Source organism: Ciconia boyciana, chromosome 1 (assembly GCF_034638445.1).
Source record: "Ciconia boyciana chromosome 1, ASM3463844v1, whole genome shotgun sequence".
In the NCBI taxonomy this organism is placed as follows: domain Eukaryota; kingdom Metazoa; phylum Chordata; class Aves; order Ciconiiformes; family Ciconiidae; genus Ciconia; species Ciconia boyciana.
In genome coordinates, this window is record NC_132934.1 from 55789941 (window position 1) to 55817182 (window position 27242).

General features: G+C 39.6%; 1 protein-coding gene across 2 annotated transcripts in view; it reads left to right on the forward strand.

Moving 5' to 3' along the window:
- The first annotated feature begins 11166 nt into the window (after positions 1 to 11166).
- IFT56 (intraflagellar transport 56) overlaps positions 11167 to 27242 on the forward strand; it is a 52067-nt gene continuing 35991 nt past the window's right edge. For both annotated transcript variants that reach the window (XM_072867618.1, XM_072867625.1), the window contains exons 1-5: positions 11167 to 11263; positions 11365 to 11502; positions 11901 to 11993; positions 18394 to 18508; positions 26137 to 26186. In XM_072867618.1, coding sequence (XP_072723719.1) covers positions 11261 to 11263; positions 11365 to 11502; positions 11901 to 11993; positions 18394 to 18508; positions 26137 to 26186 — 399 coding nt within the window. In that variant the 5' untranslated portion in view covers positions 11167 to 11260. The remainder of the gene's footprint in view (positions 11264 to 11364; positions 11503 to 11900; positions 11994 to 18393; positions 18509 to 26136; positions 26187 to 27242) is intronic.

The window sequence follows — 27242 nt, forward strand, 5'->3', positions numbered from 1 at the left end:
AGAACTGCAAGATAAAAGGAATCAACAGGCAAATTTAAATAACACACTCAGTGTGATTGGTCTAAATTTGGGGTGTTTGTGCACACCTACAGCAGCTTCTGTTTTTTACTGAAACCTGGACTGAGGCTGTCAGATAATAAATCAGTTTACTTTTATTACCTACCTGAAATAATTTTAAGACAAACAAGGAAAATAATCAGCACCAGTGTAAGTAACAGTGCTTTTGGTATAAAACAGAACTGCAATTCCATGGTTTCTTTCAAAGACTGTATTTAAAAGGTGTTGAATACACTTCAAATATATTTGCACAGACTTTTTACATGATCATATTTTAATACCAAATGATTATTGCTTGAATCTTTCTTATACCCAACAACAGAGGAGACCATGAGCCAGCATTTAAGACCAGACCTTGAACACCTCAGCATATCTAATCTAGCATTTGTAATTAGTGATACAGTAATTCTAAATTAGCAGTCTGTCATGTAAACATCTGGACTAGTATGGCTGGCTAGAGCCACAGACTGAGAATAGAATATAGCTTTTCATGCTGAGATCATCTGCTCATCACTGCCTTGTTTTATATGTATTTACAAAGTCCTTAAAACTTATCCCATATAAGTCAGTAAGAGATTTGTCATTAACTTCAGCAGAGCAAGATTTGGATTTTTATACTCTTCTTAGCCTATTTGAGAGAAACAGTTAGCCAGCGCAGATAATGCAAGTAGAACTGAGTATTTTACATTGCTAGTCACACAGGGAGTATGTAATAGCACTGAGGTCTCCCTGGTTTTGTATCTATTCATGTATTTATTTGGTTTTCATAGCAGCTTAAACATGTCCTTTAAAAACAAAAGGTAAAATCAACTATAGCCTTAGCACAGCATTTCTTTTTACTCTCTCCCTTGCCCCCCGCCTTCACGGTGCCACAGGGAGTCCCCAGCCAGAGCATGTTATAAATGAGTTGTTGACCTCTCAACTTTTTAATTGCCCGGTGTGTGTAGTCTGTCAGTGTCAAGTCCCATGATGGGAGCACACCTTGAGCATCCAGGGACGTGGAGCAGGAGGGAGTGCTGCAGGAGGCTGCAGCTGAGGTGAAGCAAGCTCTCCCTGGAACCGGCTGAACACCACACTTTCTCTTGTACCTCGGGGCTTTGCACATCAGACACAGTTGCCTGGCAGACTGATCAGTAACATCTGCTTCATGGCGTAAGAGAGACAAAGAAAAGCTGTGGCATCATGCTGTAAATGTGAGGGTTACTGATACTATAGATGATCGTGAGGGTGGAGAGAAGAAAAAGTAGACGAGTGAGTCATATGTGTAAAGCACAAAATTTGATGGGCCTGCCACAAGCAAAAGTGTTTGTTTCTGCCTGTGCCTGAGGGATCTTTAGTCGCCGGGGAATACGTGAGACACCAATGCCAGTCCGTTCATAGTGCCCTGGCTGCAGAATGAAGCTAAGCTCTCAAGGATCCCAGCCAACTTCATCTAATTCTTTCATAATGTCCAATCTAGCAGTCTAAAAAACCAAGAGGTTACCAGTGACACAGACCAACCAGATACCCCCCAAAATTTTCCATATCTCTTCAGGGCACTGCCCCTGCTATCTCAGTAACTTTTCTCCAACTGTGAGCCAGCTCTCACACTTCAAAGATTAGTCAGGGAGGGATACAGTTCAGAAACCTAGAAGTCAAATTATGTGTCAGAGGAAAGAAAAAAAAAAGCTTTTTGGCTCCTACAGGCGACCGCAGCTTTAATTAGAAATAACGTCTTACAACAGAACTACAAATAATGGGAGCATCCTGAAGGCAATGCAAATGACTCCACCTTCCCCTGAAAGAATGTGATGACATGGAGAAGCAGAGCAAGAGACTCAAACACCAGGAATATCCTGCCTAAGGTAACCTTGTAGTCAATCAAATTCAGCATTATACAAGTACGTATGGAAGATCAGTCTGACCTAAGCACTTAGCTGTGATGAGTGCTCTAAAGATAATGGAAGGCCGAGACATACATAAAGTTGAAAAGGAGGATTCATACTGGAACGTGAAATGTCTAATCAAGAATTACTGTCCTTGGGAGTAAAGCACATCCTGGAGAAATATGTAAGCTAATTAAGATGGTTTTGGACAATCTGAACATGCTAGCAGAAGTGTGATAAGAAGCACCCTTACACGAACGATCCTTATTATAATACTAAAAGTGACACCCCTTGAGCTGGAGATCCCGGCCCAAGCAGAGACCCCTCATCTTTGAGCATGCGTAGAATATTAAATTAGTACTGTAGCTTTAAGAGTAAGACAAGAAAATGTAGACCAATAGAAAACCGCTTTGCGTAATTACTTATGCATATGTATAACTAGACTGTATAAATACTGCACCTGCATGAACGAGCGGTGGGCTAGCTTTGTGGAGCTACCACCTAGCACCCGGTCTTGTGCAAAACTTGAAATAAACTGATATCTCAGCTCTGTGTGTATATTGGGTATTGCACACCAGGTAATGAACTCCATTTGTGAGACAACAACCTCTCCTGACACCCCCAGGATAAGCCACAAAATTTATCCCAGTATTAAATATCTTCGCTATGTGCAAGCATCTACCAAAAAGTCAGTTCTTAGGTGTACATCAGTTGGAGTACCTAATCTTTGTAATCCTAGCATTATTAGCAGCTGACAGAGGTCTCCCCTTGAATCATTGAATACAAACCCTGTAGTTTATCACTTATTCTGCCTTCGGAAGTGCAGACATGATTAAGATCCAGATAGGCACACCCTGTATTTATTTGTCCGAAGACAAAATTCAGTTCCTCGCCAACAACAATAATACCTGTGCATATATTGCATAGCTACAAAACACCATAACATGTCTCTGGGGGTGTTCTTATAATCCGTGTTAGATTAGAAATACCAACTCAAATTAACTCACTGGAGAACTGTATCATTGGTTTTAGTGAAAAGTGATTTTTAGTGCCTGATTCTACAGCACTATTTGTTTGTTCTGCCCTCTGTTTTATTGGATAATAAACAACCAGATATTATAGGGTGTATTTGAAACAGATAATCAGCACTGACTTTCTGATCTAAAACTACTCTGAGAGGTTCTCTCAGTCTTCTGGAATATTCCAAAACACTCAGACAGAGAAAAAGAAACCAGAAGAGCAAAAAAACCCAAAGAGTTGTTCCTCTAAGTCTCTCAGCCTATGTAGGATTATGCTCTTCAGAACATTTTCCAGTCCTTTTTTAATGGTCTATGTGACAGGGCTTTCCTCATTTCAATGGCTTCTTTTTTGTACAGAGTCTGAGAGTCCTGAAAAATGGGAATGATAGGCCAACCTGGGCATCACAGAGTCCCTTTGCCTGTCCAGCTCGTATTGTAAAAGTGCAACCGTATTCAGAACGAGGCACTGTGTATCTCCAATACCTTTACCACATTCATTTTTAGGATCTTTTCACTGGCATGTAGCCTAATTTCCTTTTTACTTAATTACAAATCATTATTTCCACTTGACCACTCAGAAAGGCGAAAATAGAGAGAAGATACGGAATGAAAAATTTCAGAAAGCTCAGAAGAGCCAAAGAGTTACATGACAGTATCAGCTGTCCGCAGTCAGTCAAATTACTACTGTGGAATTTGGCACCAATAGTCCTAGTAAGTCTGAAGACAATGTAGACATATTGTCAGCTCATCTTCAATTTCTTTGGTACCAAAGACAACCAATGTAGCGTTTTTCAAGCAACTATTTTGTAAAGAAACATGCATTGTGATACAATTCTCTTATTTTGCAGAATAAAATATTTTGACAGTGACCTTTAAAATGGAAATTTTTTCTACATATTTGCTACAATTATTTATTTTCTCAGTGTCATTTAATTATGATTGTTATGATCAACTTATGAGTTTCACATTTGTACATTATTTTTTATTTTCTCCAGAGCTGGGAACTTTGACAGTACACAAGAATCTGAGGTTCCATTAAAATAAAAGAGATGCTGCAAGTCTCCAGCGTTGTAGAATTGGGAAATGTAAAGAAAGGGCATTAAAAAAAAATCTGAAAAGATATGTAAATAAAAAGAAAGAAGAGCAGATGCATTTATGCATTTAATTCTCACTTAATTAAAAAAAAAATGTTGTTTGTTTCAGTGGCCATGCCTATGTTTTTTTTAATAAATGAGGTTGTCAATATTGTTTCCATAAAACACAGAATTTTTAATATGAAATTTGCATGAGACATTATATGTTGTAGTAGTTGATCATGTTTAGCTAACAGGATAAATGTAGAAAAACTTCAAACAATGTTGTTTTCAAGTTCTACCCACTATTACTAAGCCTGGTTCCAAATTATTTTGATTGTCTGGGACTTTAACAGCTTTTACCCTGTCTTTAAAAAGATTTAGAAAATCACATTGAAGGAAAATAAAATAGAAATATTTCAGTTTCCTTTTTTTTTGAGTTTTGTTAGAGGTTGGAATCACAAATGTAATTACAGACAGAAAATAAAACATTACCATACTGTAATGTCTGTGTTTATTTAATGTCAGTAACTTACAGGCCTAGACTGTATAGTATAAAGATGTCTTCTTTACGTTCAATGTTACAGAGAAGACCAAGGACATTAAATCATTTTTTTCTGTCTTTTAAGTGATTTTTACAATATTTCTACTATCCAGATTTAGAAGACAGTAATGTAAATGATGACAAACATAGCTGTATAGTATACATATATAGCAGCTGTATACATGTATATAGTGTACATGTATAGCAGCTGCATAGCAGCTATGTTGACTTTTCAGAACTGATCTTTTTTTTTCTCATTTACTACACAAGAACATAAGGAAAGACTTTACAAACATTATTCTTTGGGACTGAAACTATCTACTGACAAACAACAAGCCTATCAAACAGCATGAATATATGTGGGTCATGTGTTGCATGATCCTGATAGTACAGCATGATCCTGATCCAGAACAGTTCCTGATAAAGTAGAAGTCCTCATTATATCACCATTCCCACGGGTTATCAAGAGTTTAGGTCTGTTCTTGGAGTTCATAGTTGCTGCCACAGATTAGAGTGGAATTACACTGCAAAGCACTGACTGTTCTCATCAGAAGTTACCAATCTAGTAAGAGGAAATCTACAGACAAGGGTAAGAAAAGTTATAATTGGAATTGCATCATACTACCAGCAGCTTGGGTGGTGGCCCCATCTTCCCGTTGATCTATGTTGCCACATACCAGAAGATGAAGCTAAATATGTGATGTATCATAATTATCTAGCTCAGTTAAGAAAGTCTTCTTCCTTTTAACCCTTTCCCAACACATACACACTTTGAAGTTAATATTATTCACCCATCTAACTTGTATACTACCAAAATAAATAGTAAGAAGTCTTTCCTCTTAACTGCTGATTTTGTACTGTTTCTCTAAAGGACTTTGTTTCCAGAGTGACAGGACATATTTTTCTTTTCAGGGTAAGAGTTAGCCTCTGTTCTAGACTCAGCAGGATACAGCTCTGTCAAGTGACGAATGTAAGCTATCTGTAATATGCAAACATCTGTTCTGGTTTTCCTTACGAAGGTAAATGGCTCAAGTGTGTAATAATTTATGTCTTGGACACATACTTCCGTTTCCTTAAACTCTTTTTATTAAACATTATACATGTCTATACTATGTGATGGGATGGAGTTATGAGATCTTCAAGCTAGTGCACACTTGATCCTGTAAATCCCTATGGCAGTGGAATACTGTGCAGATATATCAGCACACATCCTGGACCAGTACAACTGCATTCTCTGGGACGTAGCACTTGCAATGATGTGGCTTTCTGGCTTGGGTAAGTTTGTGTGGATCCAGCTAATCATGCATTGCATTTTCAGTTCTGACACTGACCTGTGCTGGATCAGCGGATTGTCTCATACGTAAATTTCCAAAAACTTACCTAAATGTGATGCTGAAATCCAATACAAGGACAGCTTTTAAGTTACTTTTATTAACTTGACTGAATCTTGATGACAGGTTGGGTGCTGGAAGTATCAGGAAAATTCTGAAGGTGCAGTTCCCACAAACCCATACCATCACAGACATAAACACCAGTGAAAATTAAGGAAAGAGGTTCCCCTACCAAAATAAAGATTAAAATTATGAATTTTCATTTCACCATTTGAGGGTCTTTAATTGACATAACTGTTGTTTGCTTTCTTGACCTGGGCAATAGAGACCTGACAAGAGCATTAAACATGCACATGATCTGTCACCTCTGCAGGCTGGTCTTTGCTGTCAACTCACATATTTCACCTTCTCTCATCATAGGTGGTCTATCCAGGGCGAATTAAGGTTCAGGTGTTGCTGACTCCATAAAAAAGAAGCAAATTTTCTTCAAGTTCCTTGCTTTTAAAGGAATCATTCCCATTTACTCATCTCAGGAGATTGCCTTTGTAGCTTTAGCAGGGGAGCATTTCATTGCTCTCACCTTTGCATATAATTTATCTTGAGATGTTGTCAGATGCATTTTCAAAGATACAAGAGGTAGAACATGGTGAAGTATCATTACTGAAAAAACATGATCTTACCCAGACATTACGGAAACTGAAGCATGTGATTGTTGCTGATGCAAAGGTCACTTCCTAACCTCTTACTTTGGTTATATGATTATTTTTTTTCCACTTCTTGCTTTTCCTTTCTCTCCCTTTTTTCTTTCCTTCCCCTCCTTCCTCTCCTTTTCTTAGACCTCACTTTCCACTCCCTGATTTTTTATTTAAACACTCATTACACTCTGTGATTCTTATCTTGGTGTTCAGTCACAGGTGCATGATTTCCCTTTTGCTGCTATCAGTGTAAGTCAATTCCCTCTCTCCCAGCAATTCTGTGTGGGAATAAACATGATCATTAATCATTTTACAGCTCACAGCCTCCAAGATAATGCCACTGGCTAATAGAATGGTGATGGTAAGAACTGCAGCAGTTTCCCAGCATTATTAATAGAGTAGCTGAACTTCTTGACTTGTCTTTAATTTATGAAGTGTCATCTTGGCATTTCATATGAGGAAAAGATTATAACATCTCTACCTACTTTGGTCTGCATCTTAATCATAATTTCTTCACCAGAAATGCTAAAAATATTTTGGTCAATTTGATGCTGGTGAGAATACAGGATTAAATTACATGTGTCCTCCTACACAATTGACTTTAGTGAACATTAGACATGAATGGAGACTCCTACTGCTCTGAACGGGTTTTAGACCACTTCTGTACACAGAGAGTCCACACCAATTGCCATAATGCCAAATTCTAGCATTTTGCCCCCTACTTATACTGCTCACACACTACATACAGGTAGCACCTCTACAAGTCAGGATATAACTTATTTTTTACATTGTGTTCAATCCATGGTCCACCTGTTGAGTTGTGCAATTTATAATTAGCAACCCTTCTGATGGCAAAGTCTATGGGTTTAATTGCTTACAATCACAACCAAACTCACCACTTTGTCCTTTAATACTGCTGTAGACCTCACCTATGAGGGTATGATCTGACAGGCAGAGTCACAGCTTTGCCTGTTGAGAACGTGCCAAAAGAACTCCATTTGAGTCATGCTGAAGCAGGCGAAGAAAGATCCTTGCTATTAAATGTAGCCTACAGTTCTGTTTTATGTATAACATGTCTCCACTTTTGTAATTGGAAGCCAGACCATTATATCCAATTACAATAAATTTTTACTTTCTCATCTTGCAGGTGCGTTGAAGCTCAGTTGAAGCTAACCCTTATGGAACACATTATCTTTTTGGAGGCAATGAAATTACAGATAAAGAGCTGTGTGTGTGTACAGGCAGTGCTTAGGGGACTTGCCTCCAAAGCATGGTTAAGGTTAGAAGATGTCTCCCATCTGAGTTCCCCCTGACAGGCAGAGAGCTGGCAGCAGAGAAACATGTCGTGCTTCTGAGCACTCCCTGCTCCACACGATCACAAAAATTTTGGTCAAGAAAATCCCCCCCACAATGCAGATAGATGCTGGAATCCCACTGGTGCCATGCAAAACACTGTCTGCAAATAAAAAGGAACTGGTTTGGCTGTTACTACTTTTTATCTCAGTTGACATTGTCCTTCTTGTGCTCGCAGCTAACCCACTGGCACTGCACATCACAGCTCTCACATATTCCCCAGCTTTGGACTCACCACATAAGAATTCAGGAAGCCGCTGCGAAATGGGAGAAATCAGTGGAGCACCTGAGAGCTTTCTTCCATTTGAGTTAATATTTTAGCTGTATTTAGTATGTTGATTCTTAGAACAGCAGGATCTTGTGAAAGAATCTATATAAAAAATGGAAGAAAGCAATGTAGTAAAATCATGTTTTCAGTTACTTTTTTAAAAAAATAAGAATCTTGCCTAATTGTACTGTCTGCTTGCTTGCATTTCGGTCAAAAACATAGCACCTTCATCAGTGACAGCTTCTGCTTCTTCTGTTTCTCCCCTTTTACCCAGTTTACTTTGGCATTTAATAGAATCCTAGAATCATTTAGGTTGGAAAAGACCCTTAAGATCATCAAGTCCAACCGTTAACCTAACACTGCCAAGTCCACCACTACACCATGTCCCTAAGCACCACATCTACACATCTTTTAAATACCTCCAGGGGTGGTGGCTCAACCGCTTCCCTGGGCAGCCTGTTCCAATGCTTGACAACCCTTTGGGTGAAGAAATTTTTCCTAATATCCAGTGTAGACCTCCCCTGGCACAACTTGAGGCCATTTCCTCTTGTCCTATCACTTGTTACTTAGGAGAAGAGACCGACATCCACCTCGCTACAACCTCCTTTCAGGTAGTTGTAGAGAGCGATAAGGTCTCCCCTGAGCCTCCTTTTCTCCAGGCTAAACAACCCCAGTTCCCTCAGCCGCTCCTCAGAAGACTTGTGCTCTAGACCCTTCACCAGCTTCGTTGCCCTTCTCTGGACACGCTCCAGCCCCTCAATGTCTCTCTTGTAGTGAGGGGCCCAAAACTGAACACAGTATTTGAGGTGCAGCCTCACCAGTGCCGAGCACAGGGGGACGATCACTTCCCTAGTCCTGCTGGCCACACTGTTTCTGATACAAGCCAGGATGCTATTGGCCTTCTTGGCTACCTGGGCACACTGCTGGCTCATATTCAGCCACCTGGCAACCAGCACCCCCAGGTCCTTTTCTGCAGGTCAGTTTTCCAGCCACTCTTCCCCATGCCTGTAGCATTTGTATAGCAAAAAAACCTCAAGCCAAAATCTTCAGTTTTCCTAGCTTACTGTACAGAGCCAGAATATTCTATGGCAGTACTGAAAATTACTGCGAGGTATTTACAACAATTATTTAATTTATTTTGGTTTTAAATTAAGTACTTCTGAGGCATTGTTTAAGATCTGAAAGGAAAAAGGCATCTTACAATATCCCTGTCAATCTAGATGTTCTTGATTTCACAGGGTTCTGATAGAGGAGACTCTTAAGCCTTCTAGCCTGATGAAATTTTTTTTCTGTTAGATAACAGAAAATCCTAGACAACAGGTAAGAGGACAGATATCTGTATTATGTGAATTAGTCTATATATACAATCTTGACAACATAAAAAACCACTTAAAATCCAATCTCTGAAAAGGCAAATAATTTCAGAATTATTTATGGAAAATTAATTTTCTCCTGACAGAAATAATGCCTTACTTAACAGGGAAGAGCTATAAAAGGAGGCCAAATCACTGGCACACATTCTTTATCACTTTGACCGACTAACTCAAAATAAATTACTTGCAGAGAAATCCTCTGTGGGAGAGTGGATTATTTGCCTTCCTTCTTTATGGCCTGTGGTATGAAAGCACATTCATAAGCAAGGGACACCGTCATGGTGCTGTTGTGCTCCCGTGGTTCCTGGCTGCAGAGTAACCTCTCGGGGACAGTTGCAAGCTGGGTGTACCGTTCCTGGATCAAGCCATCTTAAAGTGATTGGGAGAAGGTGAACGTGGAACCCATGCTCTGAAGAAGCAGCACGCAGTTCTTTACTGCTGGACTATGTTACAGATGATTGCAGTGTGACAGGATATATTTATTCATACCAAAAAAAGCCTCTTTTTTTCCTGATGGAGTGCAAAAATTTTTTCTTCTCAAGGAAGGAAAAATGGTAGAAATACAGATACCTCATTAGTCCTGTCCATGGACATGTCTTTTTTGGCCAGTTGAGCTGTCAGCAGTGTAATGTATTGGTCCTCTGCACTGGAATTGCTAATAGTGCAATTCAGGCAATATAAAAATGAAAGTTTGGGGAATTCTACTGCATGGTGTTCCTCTGTAACTAGGAGAGGTCTGTTTTATTTGCAGCAAACTGCAATGCCAGAGATGCTACAGGAAACAAGCTGTGCTTGAAAATTATCCAGAGTTTGCCAGATCAGCTACTGGGTGCAGTTAAAATGCACACAACCCACATACCTAACATTTTATATTATGCTCTCCATCGTTATAACTATAGAGATACAGGTGGAGCGGCTATGTTTGCCAGAAAAGTATAAACATCTGTGGGATTCCCTCCCCATAGGGCTGTCACAGGAGAGCGATCAAGCCATGAAGATCAACAGGAGCAGCTCTCTGGTCAGTGAAGAAGCTCTCCGGATCACCCTAAAGACTGAGGGGGGTTGCTGACTACAAGCATATGGGACTCATTATGGCATGCCAGGGAAGAGCATTTTGGGATTGCACAAGACTTATTATGGGGTGTTTAGGCAAAGGACCAAAGGTGGGGAAAGGAAGTGATCAAGGGGGTTTGGGAGGAACCAGTATGGGACACAGGACAAGGGGATAAAAGGGGTGGTGACGTGCAAACCGGTTGCTCGTCAGTACATTTCTCTGGCGGTGCCCTGCACCTGCTCAGCGCAGTGCCTCTTGCCTTCATCTTAAACTCCATTTCTAACTATTTTCCTGGGTAAGCGGACGCTTTGTTCTGCACGTGTGTGTGCGGAGGTTTAACTGCCAGCAGCTGCAATTAGACCCAAGTCATAGGGACCTACGTGTCCGGGGTGCCAGCCACTGGAAAGACTGACTGAGGGGCCGACCCCCCGCCTCCCGTGGTCGCTACGGAGACCGACGCCCGCCGCAGCGGAGGCGGAACCCTGGGGGGCGGCGCTAGTCGCCAGCCGGCGCCTATTCGCCGACGCGCTCAGATCTGCGCCGCCGCTTTCCGCCGTCCCGCGGTTACCCTGACAACGGCGCCGTCGGCGGAGCGAGGGGGAACGAGGAGCCCGGGCCCGGCGGCAGGATGGTGAGAGGCGGCGGGGCGGGCGCGGGGCTTCCCCCACCGCGGGCGGGGGAGGTCCCCCTGAGGCCCCGCTCTGACCCGGCTCTGCTTTGCTCTCTGCCCAGATGCTCTCCCGGGCCAAGCCGGCCGTAGGGGGTACCCCGCCGCCGGGAGACCGGCGGAGGAAGAAAGGGAAGAAGGTGCCGCAGCTGGAGGAGCTCCTGGCCCTGAGGGACTTCACCGGCGCAATCGCCTTGCTGGAGGTAACGGCCGCGGCGGGGATGGAGACCCCGGCCCGAGGGCGCCGCCGGCACCCTGGCTCTCCCGCTCCCCTCGGGAGAGTGGTACCGTTGTTGCTAGGCCTGTGCCCGGCACGGCTGTGGGGCGGGGAGGGATCCTTCCCATACCTTGTGTCCCCCTCGCCTCCTTCCGCACCCGTTAGGCCCTGTTGCGGCAGCTTTTGCCCTCACTTCTCAGAACTAGGTTTTGCATGTGAGGGTTGCCTGCTGCTTCCCTCAGAAATGTGAGAGCAGCTCCACCCCAGTAGCATCCACAGCTGTCAAACCATCCGTGATATAAGATGGCTTAGTATTACTTTGATTATCTGAGGAGCTTTATAAACTGTGTGGCAGCTGACAAAATTCTTACATTCTCTACAAAGTTTAAACGGCACGTTGGTGAGCAGGAGGAGGATGCTGACCTCTGGATTGGATACTCTGCTTTTCATTTGGGTGACTACAAGAGAGCACTGGAGGTAAGGTGGGGAAATCCTGCTCCCCGAGGTTGGAAATCGGGATGTTGTGATAAAGCGATGACAGCAGGAGGAGGAAGATGTTCTGTAGTAGGGAGCGGTTCTGCCAGCCAGTTAAGGTACAAATGTATGATAATAAGACAGATGCTGTGGAAAGCAGTTTGGATTGGAAAAAAAGGTATTTGCTTATGAAAACAGACCTTTTTTAATGTAATCTACTGTCTGATTTATTACTAGGCTCAGTAGCCTAATTTGCCCTTTTAAATGTCATAGTTCATATCCTAATTTTTCCATTCCCTTTTTGCAGCTAGCTTTCCACAGTTTTGTTTTTCAGGTTTAATTACATCTCTGTCTTCATTGTGTAGCTTATCTGTAATATGCATGCTTTTTTAATTCTTGCTTTAGAGGTTGATGCCCCTGGCCATTTAACGTACTTTATTGTTCTTTATGTTTTCTTGTATGAGGTAATTCAATGAAATGAGACATTCTTATTCTCTAAAAGCTTTAAGTCACTAAAAGACATGTTGATTATTCAAATACACATAAATTTTTAATATTTACACCATACAATGCTGTTGTATCTCTTTCAGTGTAAGAGTCCATATGCAATTCTTTCTCTTGTGTCCATTTATGTCTCCAGTGAAACTCAATTTGTTGCCAGTGTCCTTGGGATCCCTTTATCTTCTCAGTTGTGCTAACATATTTCTCTGTAGAAGTCTTAACAAATTTTTGTTGCCTATCTTCCTCTGTACCTCCAAGGCCTTGGAATCACTATGCACACCAGAACAGGGAGTGTTGTGGAGGGTGGTGTGGTGATACCCACATGGCTGTGTATAAGCTAGTGAAGATTTGGAAACAACTCAATCTGCCTAAGTAGTGTTTGTCTCATTGCTGTATTCCTACAGATGTGAATTGCTGGGTCCACGCTGTATTGCACCACTTAAGACTTACTGGTTTTGGTTTTGGTCAATGTCAGCTGGGTGAGATCTCTGTCACGATGCACTGTGAAGTATAGCTGTGCTCTGAGGAAACTGTTCATGGTTTTTTAACTTGCTTTCTCTGGAAGAAATATTAAAAACAGATGATAATTTGAAATATTAACAAAAGAAAATAACCATGGAGAAACAGATTATAGAACAATGATGATACTTTCCCTGTTAGATAAAATTAGGTGTTTAACTATAGCAATGCATGATCACATGGACAAGATTCATATGTGAGGCAGAAATAGAATTTCTAAAGCTTCAAGTAAGTTCACAAGGCACTTTCCTCTTGCCTTAAAAAAATTGAAGAGGAAATACCTGTTGGAGACTTTAGAAATGCTCAGTGAATCAAACTGACAGTATACACAGTACAGAATGTAGAACAGTAGTATAGAACATAGTGGTAACTTAATATTAATGTTTAGAGTTGTGGAATTTAAAGATTATGAATGTAACAGACAGTTGCTTTACTTAATTTATATCTAGATGTTAGGTTTTAATTGGGAGTGAAAGTTTAAAAAAAGAAAAATGTTTGTATACAAATGAAAAAGAGCTTGCCATTTCTTTGAAATAAATTCTGCTATTTGGAATACCCAGTAGGTGCTTTTATAGCCAGAGTAGATTTTAAATGTTTCCTTCGATGAAAGAGTAACACTTTTTTTGTTTGTTTGTTTTTAAGAGATTAGGTTTCGGCTGTGGTATTTGATTCACCACTAGGTGATGCTGTTGATTCGGGCTTTTAAAAACTGCGACGTAGTTGTCTTTCCCGTTTTCCTGCCCGAGTAGGGACAATAAATGGTTTGTATGCATGGTTTGTGGTTGGATTGTTTGTATGTTTGTTTTAAGTGAGTGACACACGGCCTATCTTTTCAGACTTAAGACTGATTTTTGGCACAGTGATGAGTCCTGATAACTTTGTCATTTTTGTGGTGGCATGTGGGAAATGAGCCTGTGCATCTCAACCTAGTTTCTTTTGGTACAGAACACTGTGCTTATAATTCCCAAGCTTGTAGCAATCAAGGGAAAGAGTGCTGACTGTGGAGGCTGGATTATCTTTCAGTTATTAGCTTCAAGGTTGAAGTGTAATGCTGTGTCTTCTCTGCTATGTTACAGAGGCATTGTTGCTGTATTTTCAAGGACAAAGTCCTTGATTATCTGTAGATCTTGGAGCACTCTTTGGGGTGTGCTGAGAGCACTGTAAATAAAACACTATGGGTAGAAGATTCTGCAGAATTCTGCAGAGTGACATTACACACAATCTAAATTATTCACACTCCTAAGTGCCTGCAAGTGATAACACATAGTCTGTGTCACTATATTCCCAGTCTATGATTTGTATTCCATCTAACTCATAAGGCTCTTCAGAAATTCTGCTGCTCAGTAATCCTTTTATTTATAATGATACTTTCATAGTGAGCCAGGCGTGCTGGTTGCATGGCAACTTTTGGAGAGGCTTGGGAATTGGGGTGAAGTGGCCATCATCCACTACTGGGAGAAGCAGGGAAAAAATGAAAAACACACAGACCTTCAGCTCCAAGAATGTCTTCAAACAGAATGACAGCAAAATATCTAGCACATTTGCATGAGAGAATTCACATTCTGTTATCGCAGGCACACCAACAGTCAGGTATTCTCTAGGTAAAGCTCAGCTTCACTAGGGTCACATTTTCCCCTTCTTACTAGGTAGATGCCTTTCTCAAAGGATTTATCACCGACACTGGTCTGGTGGGATCGTCCCAGGTGCTGTACACCAATTTACAAATGGTACTGCACTGGACTTCACTCTTCCAGCAGTCCCTCCCTGGGGACTGTCTAGCTTCCTTCACTCACAAACTGATTTTTACTAACAGCGGGTGGCTAGGGTCTTCCTGGCATCATATGGCAACCAGAAATGCCCTAGCGGATGGCAGCATCTAATTAGTTTTCTGGAGTCTTCCACGTCTGCTATCCCTAATGGGGAAAAACCCACCTGTCTTTCTGCCATAACTTGTTCATAGCACTAATCTTAAACCATTCCTGAAAAAATTCCCAACATCACTCAAGGACCAGAATCTGAACATCAGTCTGATGGTTCTGTTTCTGAGCTGCCTGATCTTATAAATTGAAGCAGCCAGGGCCTAAGAAAGGGAGGGTTGTAAGACATATTTGAGGTATTGACAATTGAAGAGAGGAACTGGCAAGGGTAGGTGTGCTGCTAGGTTGGATTCAAGAACAGGTTTCACATTTGCACTCTGCACCTTCTGACCAGGCTTCAGCACGCAGGGTGCTGGCATGGTACAGCTGCCAGACATGGTAATGCCACTTTGGCTCATCAGCTGCACATGTGAGAGCAAAGCATGGTCCCTGGGCCAGAGCCTTCAATGCATTGTTTCTGTCAAAATCTCACAAACTACAGCCAGGGATTCAAACAGTCTCTCCTATCTGCCGCCTCCCTCCTAGCAGAGAATCAGGAGCTGTTCCACCTCTTCACTGGATGGGACCTCCTGCCTACCCCGACTTGGCTTAAGATAATTTCAGTCAAACAGTGAATCATGAAAGGAATAGGGGTATACTAGGGTAATGGCTCATCCATGGTCTGGTCTTGCTCGAGTTCTTCTGTGGGAAGCGTGAGAATACAGGTATGCTTAAGTTCCTGACAGCTGAAGCTAGAAAGTAAAAGATGGAATTTTGGCTCTGGGAAGTTCTCTAGGCTTCTCTGTCATGACTGTAGCCAGATTACAATGAGTATCTCCATACCTCCTTTGAGCACTTGTGGGGCAGCCCTATAGCCTGTTTATTGGCTTTTCAGGGTCTGTGTTTATGGGCTTGGAGAATCTAGACAAGTAATAAGGGCACTGAGCAGAATCCTGCTGGCCTCAGCATTGTCACTAGGTGTCCATAGTCGTAGGCAATCAACCTGGCAGCCTGCTTTTGAGGAAAAGTGCATGTGTCTTGTGACAGGGGTGAGAGGTGGAGGCAAGAAATAGCAAGAAGTTGTTATGCTCCTGGTTGGGAAAAATACGCCACAGGTTGACTATTGGGAAAGCTTTTGGAGTATTTAGTTTGTTTGGTTTTGTTGTTTTTTTGGAGAGGAGAGGGGAAAGCTCTTGTGAAGTAGTGTTTGAGAGACTGATGTTAAAGGCCTTTTTGTGAGGAAAGGGGCAAGAGCACATAATCTGGGCTCATGGCCCAGAACTACAGGGTAAGGAGCACTAATAGTCCTCATTTTTATTTACTGTGTTTCCATAGATTCACATTGGTACTGCTAGAGCACTCTTTATTTATTGCTTGCTTTGAATGGCCAAGCCAGAACATGACTTGTGTTTATGCACTTTGTCTTTTCTAATTAATCTGCCTGAACCCATAGCCGAAAGAAAGCTTTGGGTGCATTTAATCTGAACAGATTTTGAAAGATTCCAGATGGTCCCAATAAACAGCAGTGGCCTGTCTCTCAGAGCTCCGTGACAGGTCAAGATTGAACTGGCCTCAGTAGAAAAGGTTGGCCTCTATGTAAATGTTTTCCTTTTTTTTTTTTTTTAATTATTTTTATTGATTTATTTATTTTAAATCTTCTTGAAGGACAGCTAGTCTCTAAAGTACTAGCAAGACTGAGCTGGCTTTTAAGGGCATACCTTACCAATATCTTCTCTGTTTGGGAGTGCAGTTTACTTTCACTTGGCAACAGAAAAAAAAAAAAAACTTTATGCTTGCAAACTATGAACTTTATTGTAGTCAGCATGTTTCTGTTCTTGGGATTCACTGTCCTTTAGGCATGGCTTATTTTATCTAGTGCTATATATACATCTGTGCCTTTCTGACAGAGGTAAGAAGTCTTCCACCCATAGTGGCACAATCTGGTAAACTGTCCCTAGGCAGAAGGAAATTCCAATTCATACATTTGGGGGAAGAGTACAGAGTCAGCAAGGGGTTGTGTTGCTGGGAGGGATGAGAGGCTTATGGTGATTGGGAAGTATGTGGATGGCATTCTTTCAGCAGGTCTTGTGAGAACCTTGCCTGACCCTGCCTGCTGTGCCTTATGCTGGCTGGACATGGCTGGATGGAGAGCAGGAGCACCAGCAGGCGGCACTTTCACTGGGATGGCCTTCCTACTAATTTAACAGAAACCTGACAAAGGAGAAAACATGGCATCGAGAGGTCTCCCTGCCTCTGTTTTTAGTACCTACTGTTACGCAGAGCAAAGATGTTTATCTTCAGGAATATCACTGTTTGGTAGCTGGAAAGTTTTTCTTAATTAAAAAAGTAGATTGAAAGGTTGATCTGTTAAGTTTTTACTGTTTCACACATAACAAGAAATGAAGCAGTTTGTGTGACAGTATTAAGGGATCTGTAATGAATGTGGATGTGTAAGAAATATCAGAATATGTTATCTAGTGGTTTTCTATAGCTGTTGGCTGTAAGTCTTAAAATGGGAAATGGTGAAGTCAGGCACAGTTTAGTAATATTTACTATAATTATATCTTTATCTATTAGGAAATCTTGAATTTGCCCAATACTGACTTGTAGGCTTGTATTTAAAGCAATGGTTTCCAAACAATTTTGATGATGCACCCCTATCAGTAAAAAATTTTTGAGCACGTTCCCCCAATATACATACATATATATTCATAATATATGTACTATAATAATATAATACATGTACTAATATAAATAATATAAATACATGTACTACTGTGCTAATATATTATGTAACTATAAAACATAAACAAAAATAGAAATTTAAAAAGGATGAGATAAAGATGAAATAAACACTATTTTAAAAATATTTATTTTAGTTACTAATGGTACCAAAAAAAATTTTCTTCCTGCACCCAATGGTCTTGTCTTGCACAACTGCTAGGCTGCGCACACCCCACTTTGGAGACTACTGTTTAATCTATACTAAGACACTGCCTACAGGTTTATAAAAACATGTTTAACATTTGCTCCAGTAAGTATTCACAAAGAGATTTCCCTGGTGTTTATGGCTCTCAGGCTTTGACTGGAGGAGAAGTTAGGAAAGCATCAGAAAAGACTGAGGAAAAGTCGGTTATGTTGATGCCTTTATAACTCTAATATATTAATCTTTTATAAATATAAATAATATATATTTCTATATTATTATAAATATATTAATAATTTAAATAATTTTTAATATATTTATAACTTCAGTAGTGACAGAATTCATGCTGCTACAGTAAAGATTTATAGCGCTGCTTGTCCCTGTTGTCTGTTCTATTGCTGTAAACAAAGAAGGTCCTAGGGACATATCTTAGGTTAAAATGTAATAGTTTCATTGTGAGAACTGCAATGAACTTGAGAATAAGTTGTTTGATTTCAATAATTTAATGATACATTGTAAAATGGTGGAAGACAGAATGGTATTTAACACAAATCTGTGCTATTACGCATTTTTAAAAAATCAACCCTCTCTTCTGTTACAGGAATATGAGGCCTTAACCAAACAACCAGCTTGCAATCCAGATGTTTGGGTGAACCTTGCCTGTACATACTTCTTTCTGGGGATGTATACGCAAGCTGAACAAGCAGCCTTGAAAGGTGAGATGTATGTCTCTGGTGGAAAGGACTACTTGTTGACTTGAACGCTTAAAGTGATTTCCAGAGAAAGTATTCAATGCTTTTTTTTCATAGGAATAAAGGATACTTTTGAGCAAAGTTTTTTGGGTTTGGGTTTTTTGTTTTGGTTGGTTTTTTGGGGTGGTTTTTTTTTTTCCCCCACTTAACAGGACAGTTATGATGCAGTTTGCTTCTAAAAATACCTTGGGCAGGTGGAGCAGCTGAAACTGAGAGAAGCATCTGGAAAATAATTTATCTTCTTAATTTCTAGATACAAAACCCAGCACATGCTGATGAGCAACAAAAAGTTACTTTTCTTTTGACTGATTCCATGTCTCTCAGCCAGTGCAGATGAAGCTAATTAGTGAAATTATCAAAAAATAAGCATCTGAGAGAGTTCAGCATTCTCCCTGATGTGGACAGGAACTCTGTTTACGTAGTTTGAGTGACTTAGTAGGTGGTCTTGCTGCCTTATAAGTCAGATATTAGTTTTCTGATTCTTCAAGGCATGGAGTTCACTGCAGTCACATTGTTACAGTTCTACTTTAATCTGAACATGCATGGGATTATTTAAAGCAGAGGAATGGAAATTAGATTCCAAGGCAATTTTTACTGCCTAAAATGTTTCTGCAGTTTAATTTTGTTACCCATCACTTTCTGTTTATCTTAGTGATTTATATTGTTTCCCATAACCATAGTATCTCAGTGCTTTCTAAGTAGAATTAATAGTAGTGATGTTCTCAGTCAACTTCTGACTCTTGCCTTTTTAGGATAAAACTCTTATTGAAGTATGGGTTTTCTCCTTTCTTTCTTTAGTCGTGTAGTCTTGGGTAGAAAATAGGGTAGGGAGAAAATAGTTGTGTACTTTCTGCTACGGTGGAGGAGTGCCTTCAAAAAGGACACTTTTGTAGTATTTTTTTAGAAATAATTAGATTCTCTTATCCCTTTAATATCCTCTGAAAGATCATGCTGAGCTCTAGTCTCATAACTGGAAATGTTTTGTTTCCAACTGTAAAAAGGTTCATGCAGAGCTTTGTGATCTGTATTGTTCAAGAGGTGCGTAAATTTCTAATTTTCACAGATAATAATCTCTAATGTCCCACAAATTTGAGCTTTGGACATTACAATCTAGGACTTGAACTGGAATCTAAAAATAATTGGGCAATAGAGCCTGAGGTGTCACTTTGACCTAACCCATGGAGGAAGCAAGCGGCTGCATCCTGTACCAGTTGGAGTCCTTGTCATCAGCTTCACATCATGTGAATTACAGTAATCCATTCTAGAGATGACAGATACACAGTGGGCCATGCACCTTTATTAACTGTGAGCTGGAAGTGAGGGAAGGTTAATTTTTTTGTGCCCCTTCAGATTAGTTCGTAGTAGCATGGTGAGTGGCAGGGTAGGGGGTGTGGTTAGTGGAACTCGGGTGCTGGAGGAAAGGTCAGGAATATTAAGAAAGGAGTGCAAGACATAGGGAGTGTAACGGAGAGGGAACAGAGAATAACTGAGTGTTCATGCTAGTAATATCTGTTCCTGATTTTATGTAATTGTTTAAGAAGGACAGCATGTCAGTTTTTATAGTGAGGTGCCAAGCCTTTCTTGTGAGTCCTGTAATACTGATGATTTCTGGCTTCTTAAGCTTGGTGTGGAGGCAGTCACAGCTGAAGATTTGTAACACTTGTCCTTTCTCCATTGAAGGCTTCCAAGTGTTGTACATTCCCCTTTCCACTCCCATCACTTCAGTCTTTCTTACATTGAGGTTGAACCATTTTATTTTCGCTCAAGACAGATCCTCTTTTAAGTTTTTTTTAGTATTTTAGGATTGCATCAGTGATGGCTGTTTGCAATATATTATTGACAGCTGAGGCTATAATGTCTTGTGATCTCTTCCATGGTTTTGCAAAGATCCTGAAGAAGCAAAATATTTCATTGGATATAGACACAACAGGTGAAGTCTCTAGAAGAACACCATTTATCCAGTACTGACTTGAAAGTGTTAGTGTTGGGCTGCTTACCATTGCTATTTTGGGATTATTTTGCCTGAATTCTTGCATACTGCTTGCTGTTTATTGCTGCAGTTATGCTAAGCCCCTGAAAGTAGCACAGTGCTAAAACAAATGAGGAAGAAATAATTTATTTTCAGCTATAATTCTAGATTTCTACAGTGATGGAATCTCTGTGTGAAAGGAAACATAAATGTCAGCTAGCTTTCTGGAACAGATTTTCCACACAAACATGTAAATATATAGAAATCAAATAGAAGTTCCTTCTTGCCATGTACTGTTGCTGTTGCTTAAGAAATTATTGCTAACTGTCTGAGGAAAAATCTGCAGGATATTAGGAAATTAGCATTAAAAGCCATGAGGTAATTATTGCATTTCATACAAGATATATAGTCCACAATCTCTTGGTTTTCTCTCGAGGTTTTATTATTATTTTATAATAGATATGAAGTGTCCTCTTAGCTTGTCTTTACTTAATTAAAACTTCATAGTACATTCTCTCAGGAAAGAATAAATCTGTATATCAAAAGTCATATAAACCAGAATTACTGCAAATATTACCTAAGTAATACAGCAAAAAGGCAATAAAGAAAAATCCTTCTTTGAAGGTTTTTCATTACAGTTGTACTTTATCTCCTCTAGGCTTTCTTCCAAATTCCTTTCAGATATTTCTGGCTGCTTCTTTTTCCCTGCTGTCCCCTTACATTACAGTTACTAATGTTCCTGGATCTGAGGTGAAGGTAGAGATACTTCAAGTCAGCTACTGTTGTTTCATAGTCATCCCAGAATGAAGCTTCCAAGTGATGCTTTGTTTACTCCTTTTGCATCTGTGCTCTCATACACTGGCTGAATGTATGTTTTTCCATGCTGTGTGCTGGCCCATCTAGTCCTGGGAGAATGAGGCTCAAAGTCTTCATCTTGTTTTAATAAATAATAATAATAAATTACTATTTTTTAATTATAAAAACAAATAATCTTATGTTGCATTCCCAGTTCCTGTGCCTTGCAAAGGACAAAGACCAGAAACTCAGCCTGGCACACTTGCATGGTGATCCTGGCAACTGATCCTAGTGTTTAGAAGCCTGCAGAGTGCTCTCAGAAGCTGTTGGCTAGCACTGCATTAAGAAAAACACAAGAACTAACAGTGTTCTTTTAAACCACAAAATGTGCACATAAGTGGGGCTGCAGTTAAATCTGTTATGAAAAACAGTTTTTTTTGGTTTACAATTAAATAATTAAATTTAAGATTCATGCACAGACAGACAGCGTTGTTGCTGAACCAGTCATTAAAGTTCTTTTTTTTTTTTTTTCTTCTAAGTTTTGATGGGCAAAGCTTTGTAATTATTTTACTTCTTCACAACTGTGTGTTTGTCGGATCTGAATGTGGTTTAACTGAACAGAGATACTTCTTATTTAACAGCCTATACTGGAAGGAGCAATATTGTACAAAAGCAGAACAGAGATGGGTTGCTAAGAACAATGACATTTTCCAAACCAGTTTTGCTTATGCGTGTACTAATGTTTGCCAGATGTCAGATAGTTGTCACCAGTGAAAATGTGCATTTACAAGGGGGCATGGAAAAGTTGCTGGGTTTTCTTTTTCTTTAGACATGTTTACCTACATGCAAAATTATCTGCTTTCTGCTTGTACTGTATTTCTTGAGAGCAGTAGTTCATTTTCATTGCATTTTAGCTGTGGTTTTGAACCAGCAGAGTTTGATAAATTAAACTTTTAAAGTGCACAAGTGAAAATATCAATTTATACGTATTTAAAACTACTAACCTTCTTTTCTTGTTTTGCTTTTTAAAGTATAGTGGAAGCTACAGAACCAAAATAATTGATAGTTTTTTGCTTCAGTGATCTTTAACTTACTGTGCTTAGGCATGACTGAAATGAAATGTGTATATATCACAAGTAACTGAACATAGCTGAACTGGCTTTTAAGTATTTTGGGAATGGGAACATTTCAGTGAATGTCCCCTGTAAATTTCATTCAAGAAAATTCTGAACAGTTGAGCTATTCAAGTGTGTTTAAGTGTGAACTTCACTGTTAGACCATGTTTTTTCCGAACATTTTTCCCATACCCTTGCATTTTCCCTCTACCAGTGAGACTGTGGTTCTGAGGCACAGAGGGCTTCATTCAGCTACTGTATTCAGGTGAGCAGGGTGTTGTTTCTCAGGGACAGGAGAACAAGGTTTCCTCTGGTCATGTTTTCTGTGCTGTTGGGCTGGAGCCTTCTCAGCACTGTTCCATTCCTACCAGCTCCTGCTATGTATGTTTAAGATGTGTTCTACGTCTGTTGATGAGTGAAGCGCTGCTATAGTGTATGCATTCTATCTACTAGATGGGTTTTGTTAATGCTGGATGCATGACCAGCATTGCCTTGCACTCTTACAAGAGGGCACAAAGGCCAGATTGTCCATGACTGTATTTCATCATCTTCTTACTGCCTGTGGCAGCAATATGGAACTCCTCAAGAGTCTGAGTTGCCATTTCTAGTGAGCTTAACTTTTTTTGTTTAATAATTAGTGAAGATAACTGTCTTCACTCTTATTGTAGCTGTTAACAAATATTTTAACAAATACTTCACTAGGTTTCTGCTCAGTGTCAGCACATAAAAATATACAGAACACTTTTAAGATCAATGTCAACTATGATTTTTGTGCCTGGAACGACAGCACTGATCATGAAAAATTCTAGCATAGGAATATCGGTGTGTTTCCTAGCTGGAAAGAGATATATCCTATCCAGATACCTCCATGATGTTTTCAGCAAGAGGCCAATACTAGACCTGGAGCAGGGTCCAGTTTGTTGCCATGCAGCATTGTCATCATGTTTATGATCCCTAGATTGCTTAGTACTGATTAAAAAAAAAAAAAGTACGGTCATCTTCTTGAAAAAGTAGGACAGAAAAAGAAGATTGTGCTTCCTTGTGGCATTAATAGATCAGTGACAATGAAATTCAGTAGCAGCAGAGAGTAATAAAAGAACAAGCATAATTTCCCTTCAAAATCATTATCTCTGAGGCAGTTGTATCACTTCCTGCTCTGGTGATTGACAAAAGCTTTATCCAATACTCATAACCAAATTCTTTCTGGAAACTAATCTGACCTTGTTCGTATGTTTCCTTGTCTTCTCCAAAAAATGCATTTGGCACTGGGAGAAAAGAAACTGCTGATATTGAATGTTTCCATGGTTCTGCTTACTGTATCGACAGGACTATTTTTTGTTTGTTTGTTTTTACCCCTCTCCTTCTCTGGCTGACTTTAAGTAAAAGTGTCTTATTTTAAAGAATATCAAATGGATAGTATCATACAATATCTTATGAAGCAGGACATTTTTTCTCCCTCCATGTATCCATGCAACACCATCAGAAATCAGGTTTCATCTTTTGCCTGCCTATTTTAGGTGTAAAATAACGTGGACTAACCCTCCAGCTTTTGCCAAGAAGTAAATAATAATTTTGATGTCAGATCAGATGCCAGGTTTGTGAGGGCAGCACTGCAGTCATTGGTTGACCAGTGAAACAAGAATTCTTCTTTTCAGATTCTTGAGGGAGTATTGCTTGCAAGTCACAATTTTCACAGTGAAATTAATGCTAAAACCCACTCAAAAAAAAAAAAAACCCTACTCAAAAAAGGAACATTGGTGTCTTTACCCATAGTACTGTGACTACACAATATGTTATTTTCAATGTAAATCCCACAATCTGTCCTGCTTGTATTTTTGGAGTCTTTGATGACCAAATGTTTTGAATTGTGAAGGGTGGTTGTGGTTGGTTTAAGTTTTGCACAAAAGCACATGTGGGGTCCATGTGCAACCCTTCTAAACTTTGATATTAAAACCTATGAATTGATGCTGGGGCACATGTGGAGTTACCACAGTATCATTGCTGACAACATTTTGAAGAACATGCATTTAAATTAAGGACTCTAACTTTCTAACTGAATGGATGAAATAATTTCTAGAATGTACTATCGTGTCAGTTATACTACTACTGCTGCTTGTACAATATTGATTGTAGATCAGGAAAACTTTCAGCTCTTTAATAATTAGGCTAATGAGAATTCCCACATATATCCTAGATTGAAGACCATTTAGTTTGTTAACAACTTGATGCTCTGTTAGTAATACCTCGCAAGATGTTGTGGTTTTGTGAGAACTCTCTCATACCGCCTTTGCCTTTTGGGACTTCTCTGTTCTAGCAGTTCTTTAAAGGTACAATTTGCTGTCCTCTTTTACTAGGAACATGGTTAAATAACACAGCTTGGGAAGGAGAAAAGGGGAGAAATAATTGCTGTGCCTATCCGAAGTAGGTGGACAGCCTTACACTGCCAACCTGATGAGAATGGCCTGGGTTTTGGCATTGTTCACTGTGTTACAAAGTTTGGGGTTTTTTTACTATGTGGAGAAAGAGTAAGAAGTCTGGAAATCTCTCCTTAAATTGCCTTTTTTAAAAAAAAAAAATATCTAACTTATTACTAGAAAATTCCATCTTGGAGGCAGGGAGGGAAGAGGTTTTGGTGGTTTGAGCCCTCTTTCATGGTTTAGGATGTCAGAAGAATTATAGCCTTGTGTTACAGGCCATTGCTTTGCTAACTCTGCACTTTTGTGGCCTCGTAAACACAGTAAGTAATTCTGCTTTTTGTAGAGATTCCATGTACGTCCTTTCTGTGGAGCATAGGTTGCCAGCTGGTTGGTCTGAGCAAGAATGAGAGTGCTCATTAACTGAGTAGACTAAAGAAAATACAGGAAACAAGGGAAGGCTTTTTGGAAGATTGCTTGCAAAAGAAATTAATAGCTCTGTTGGACGAGGACCTTTGTCACTCTCAGTGAAGCACAAGGCTCTCTCTAGTGACTTAAAGCTCTACAGTTAAGAATTTGTGTCATATGGAGTGAGTTAAATGGAATTCCTAATCCTGCTAGAGCAAGAAATTTCATTAATTTTAGTGGCTGTAGAAGGAGATGTCTCCCTTAAATCTCTCGCCATATCTTCGTTTGAATCTTATCTGCTCTGACTACAGGATTCTTTCATGTGCCTTTTGTTTCTAAGGACAGAAAAAATATTAGAACTAAGTATAATATAATGTGCATACATAACAAAATGGTAGCAGCAATGGGTTTTGCAATACACTGGATGTTGACAAGATTCCTAGAATTATGAATCACAGCTTACTTCAAATATGACATATTGTAGAAGGAGCCTTGATTATGAGTTTGTCTGTTGCTGCTTTTTATTTTGTAAAAGATGCTGTGCTGTGTGTCACTTGTGCAAAAACAGAGAACTATCCAGAAGGCCCTGCAGGCAAATGATAGTACAATTCATAAAAGTTTTAAAGCTCATGGAAGGCAGAGGCCAATGAAAAGTTTTTTTCAACAGGGATTTCAAAAGAAATGTGCAAGGAATGAATATAGGAAGCAGGAGGGCCTTTCAACCACTCTAAAATTGGTAGAACCTGCCCCGGGGCATGACCTGCAAAGAACTGTACTTGAGCTAGTTAATGAAAGAATATTGGTGCATGTATGTCTATTGAGAAAGGGAGTTTAAAATGGAGACACCCTGAGTTGTTCTTTGCAGCGATACTTACTGAATTTTCCTTACAGCACCTAAGAGTCGTCTCCAGAACCGTTTACTCTTTCACCTGGCACATAAGGTATGATGTCTTTTCTTCACTCATGCTTTGTTTTTCTTTTCAATTGAGTAATGTGTAATTTATGCTGGCAACCTGGCAGAATAATTAAAATGTCTGTGGTGGCAGAACAAACGTTTTCCACAACCATCCTACTGTATTAAATGTGGAGGAGAAAGTAAGTGTGAAAACATCATCTCAGAATAGATGCCCTCAGCATGTATCTAAGGAAAGTCTTACAAACTCACTTAATGTAAGTTATATAACAGGAACCTGATGGTATTTTTGATCACTGGGACTTGAATAGAATCAGAAATGTATAAGCCACTCTTTTTATTTTTCTTTGAAGTATACCAAGTTTTCCTAACTTGCAGCTGTCTTATACTTGGCAATTTGAGCAAAATGGTCTATATGCTATTAGTGATCCTCTTAAGTCATTCAGTATCCAAGAAGTAATATTGTTTATAGCATGAGATTTACTTTCATTTCAACAACAATTAAATGCTTATTTCACTTACCACACATAGCTATCTTCCCTTAAATTTGGGTTTGTACCATGCTGTGTTATACTTAACAAGTATTGTGCTACTGAAGAGACTCAGTTTTGGGTGAAAGAAAGTATAAATCCTGAATGTTAGCTTTGATGTCAGATTCTCTTTACTTCAATCTCTGTTAAGTTTAAAAGAGAAATCTTAAAACATTTTTGTAGTAGCGCTGGCACATACAGATGTCTGTGATAGAGAAGTTGGATAATTCCTAGTTCATGTAGTTAGTCTTTGGAAATAAAGAGGTTTACGAAACTATGAAGCCCATTGCCTTTAGTTCTGTTAAGCAACTTCTCTTGCCTTTGTACTGGAGTATCATTTTGTGACTGGCTCAAAGAAGGAGGAAAAGGATTTGAAGAAAACTGAGCAGATAGATGACAAACAAATACATAAGATAGAATTTGTGTGTAAGAGAAATAAATAATTACTGTTGAATCAGCAGAACCAGCAAAGGGGAGCACTGGAATAAGTGATTTGGGTAGACTGTTTAGGTGAATAGCCTCAACTTTACTATTATAATACAAATGTAATGGGT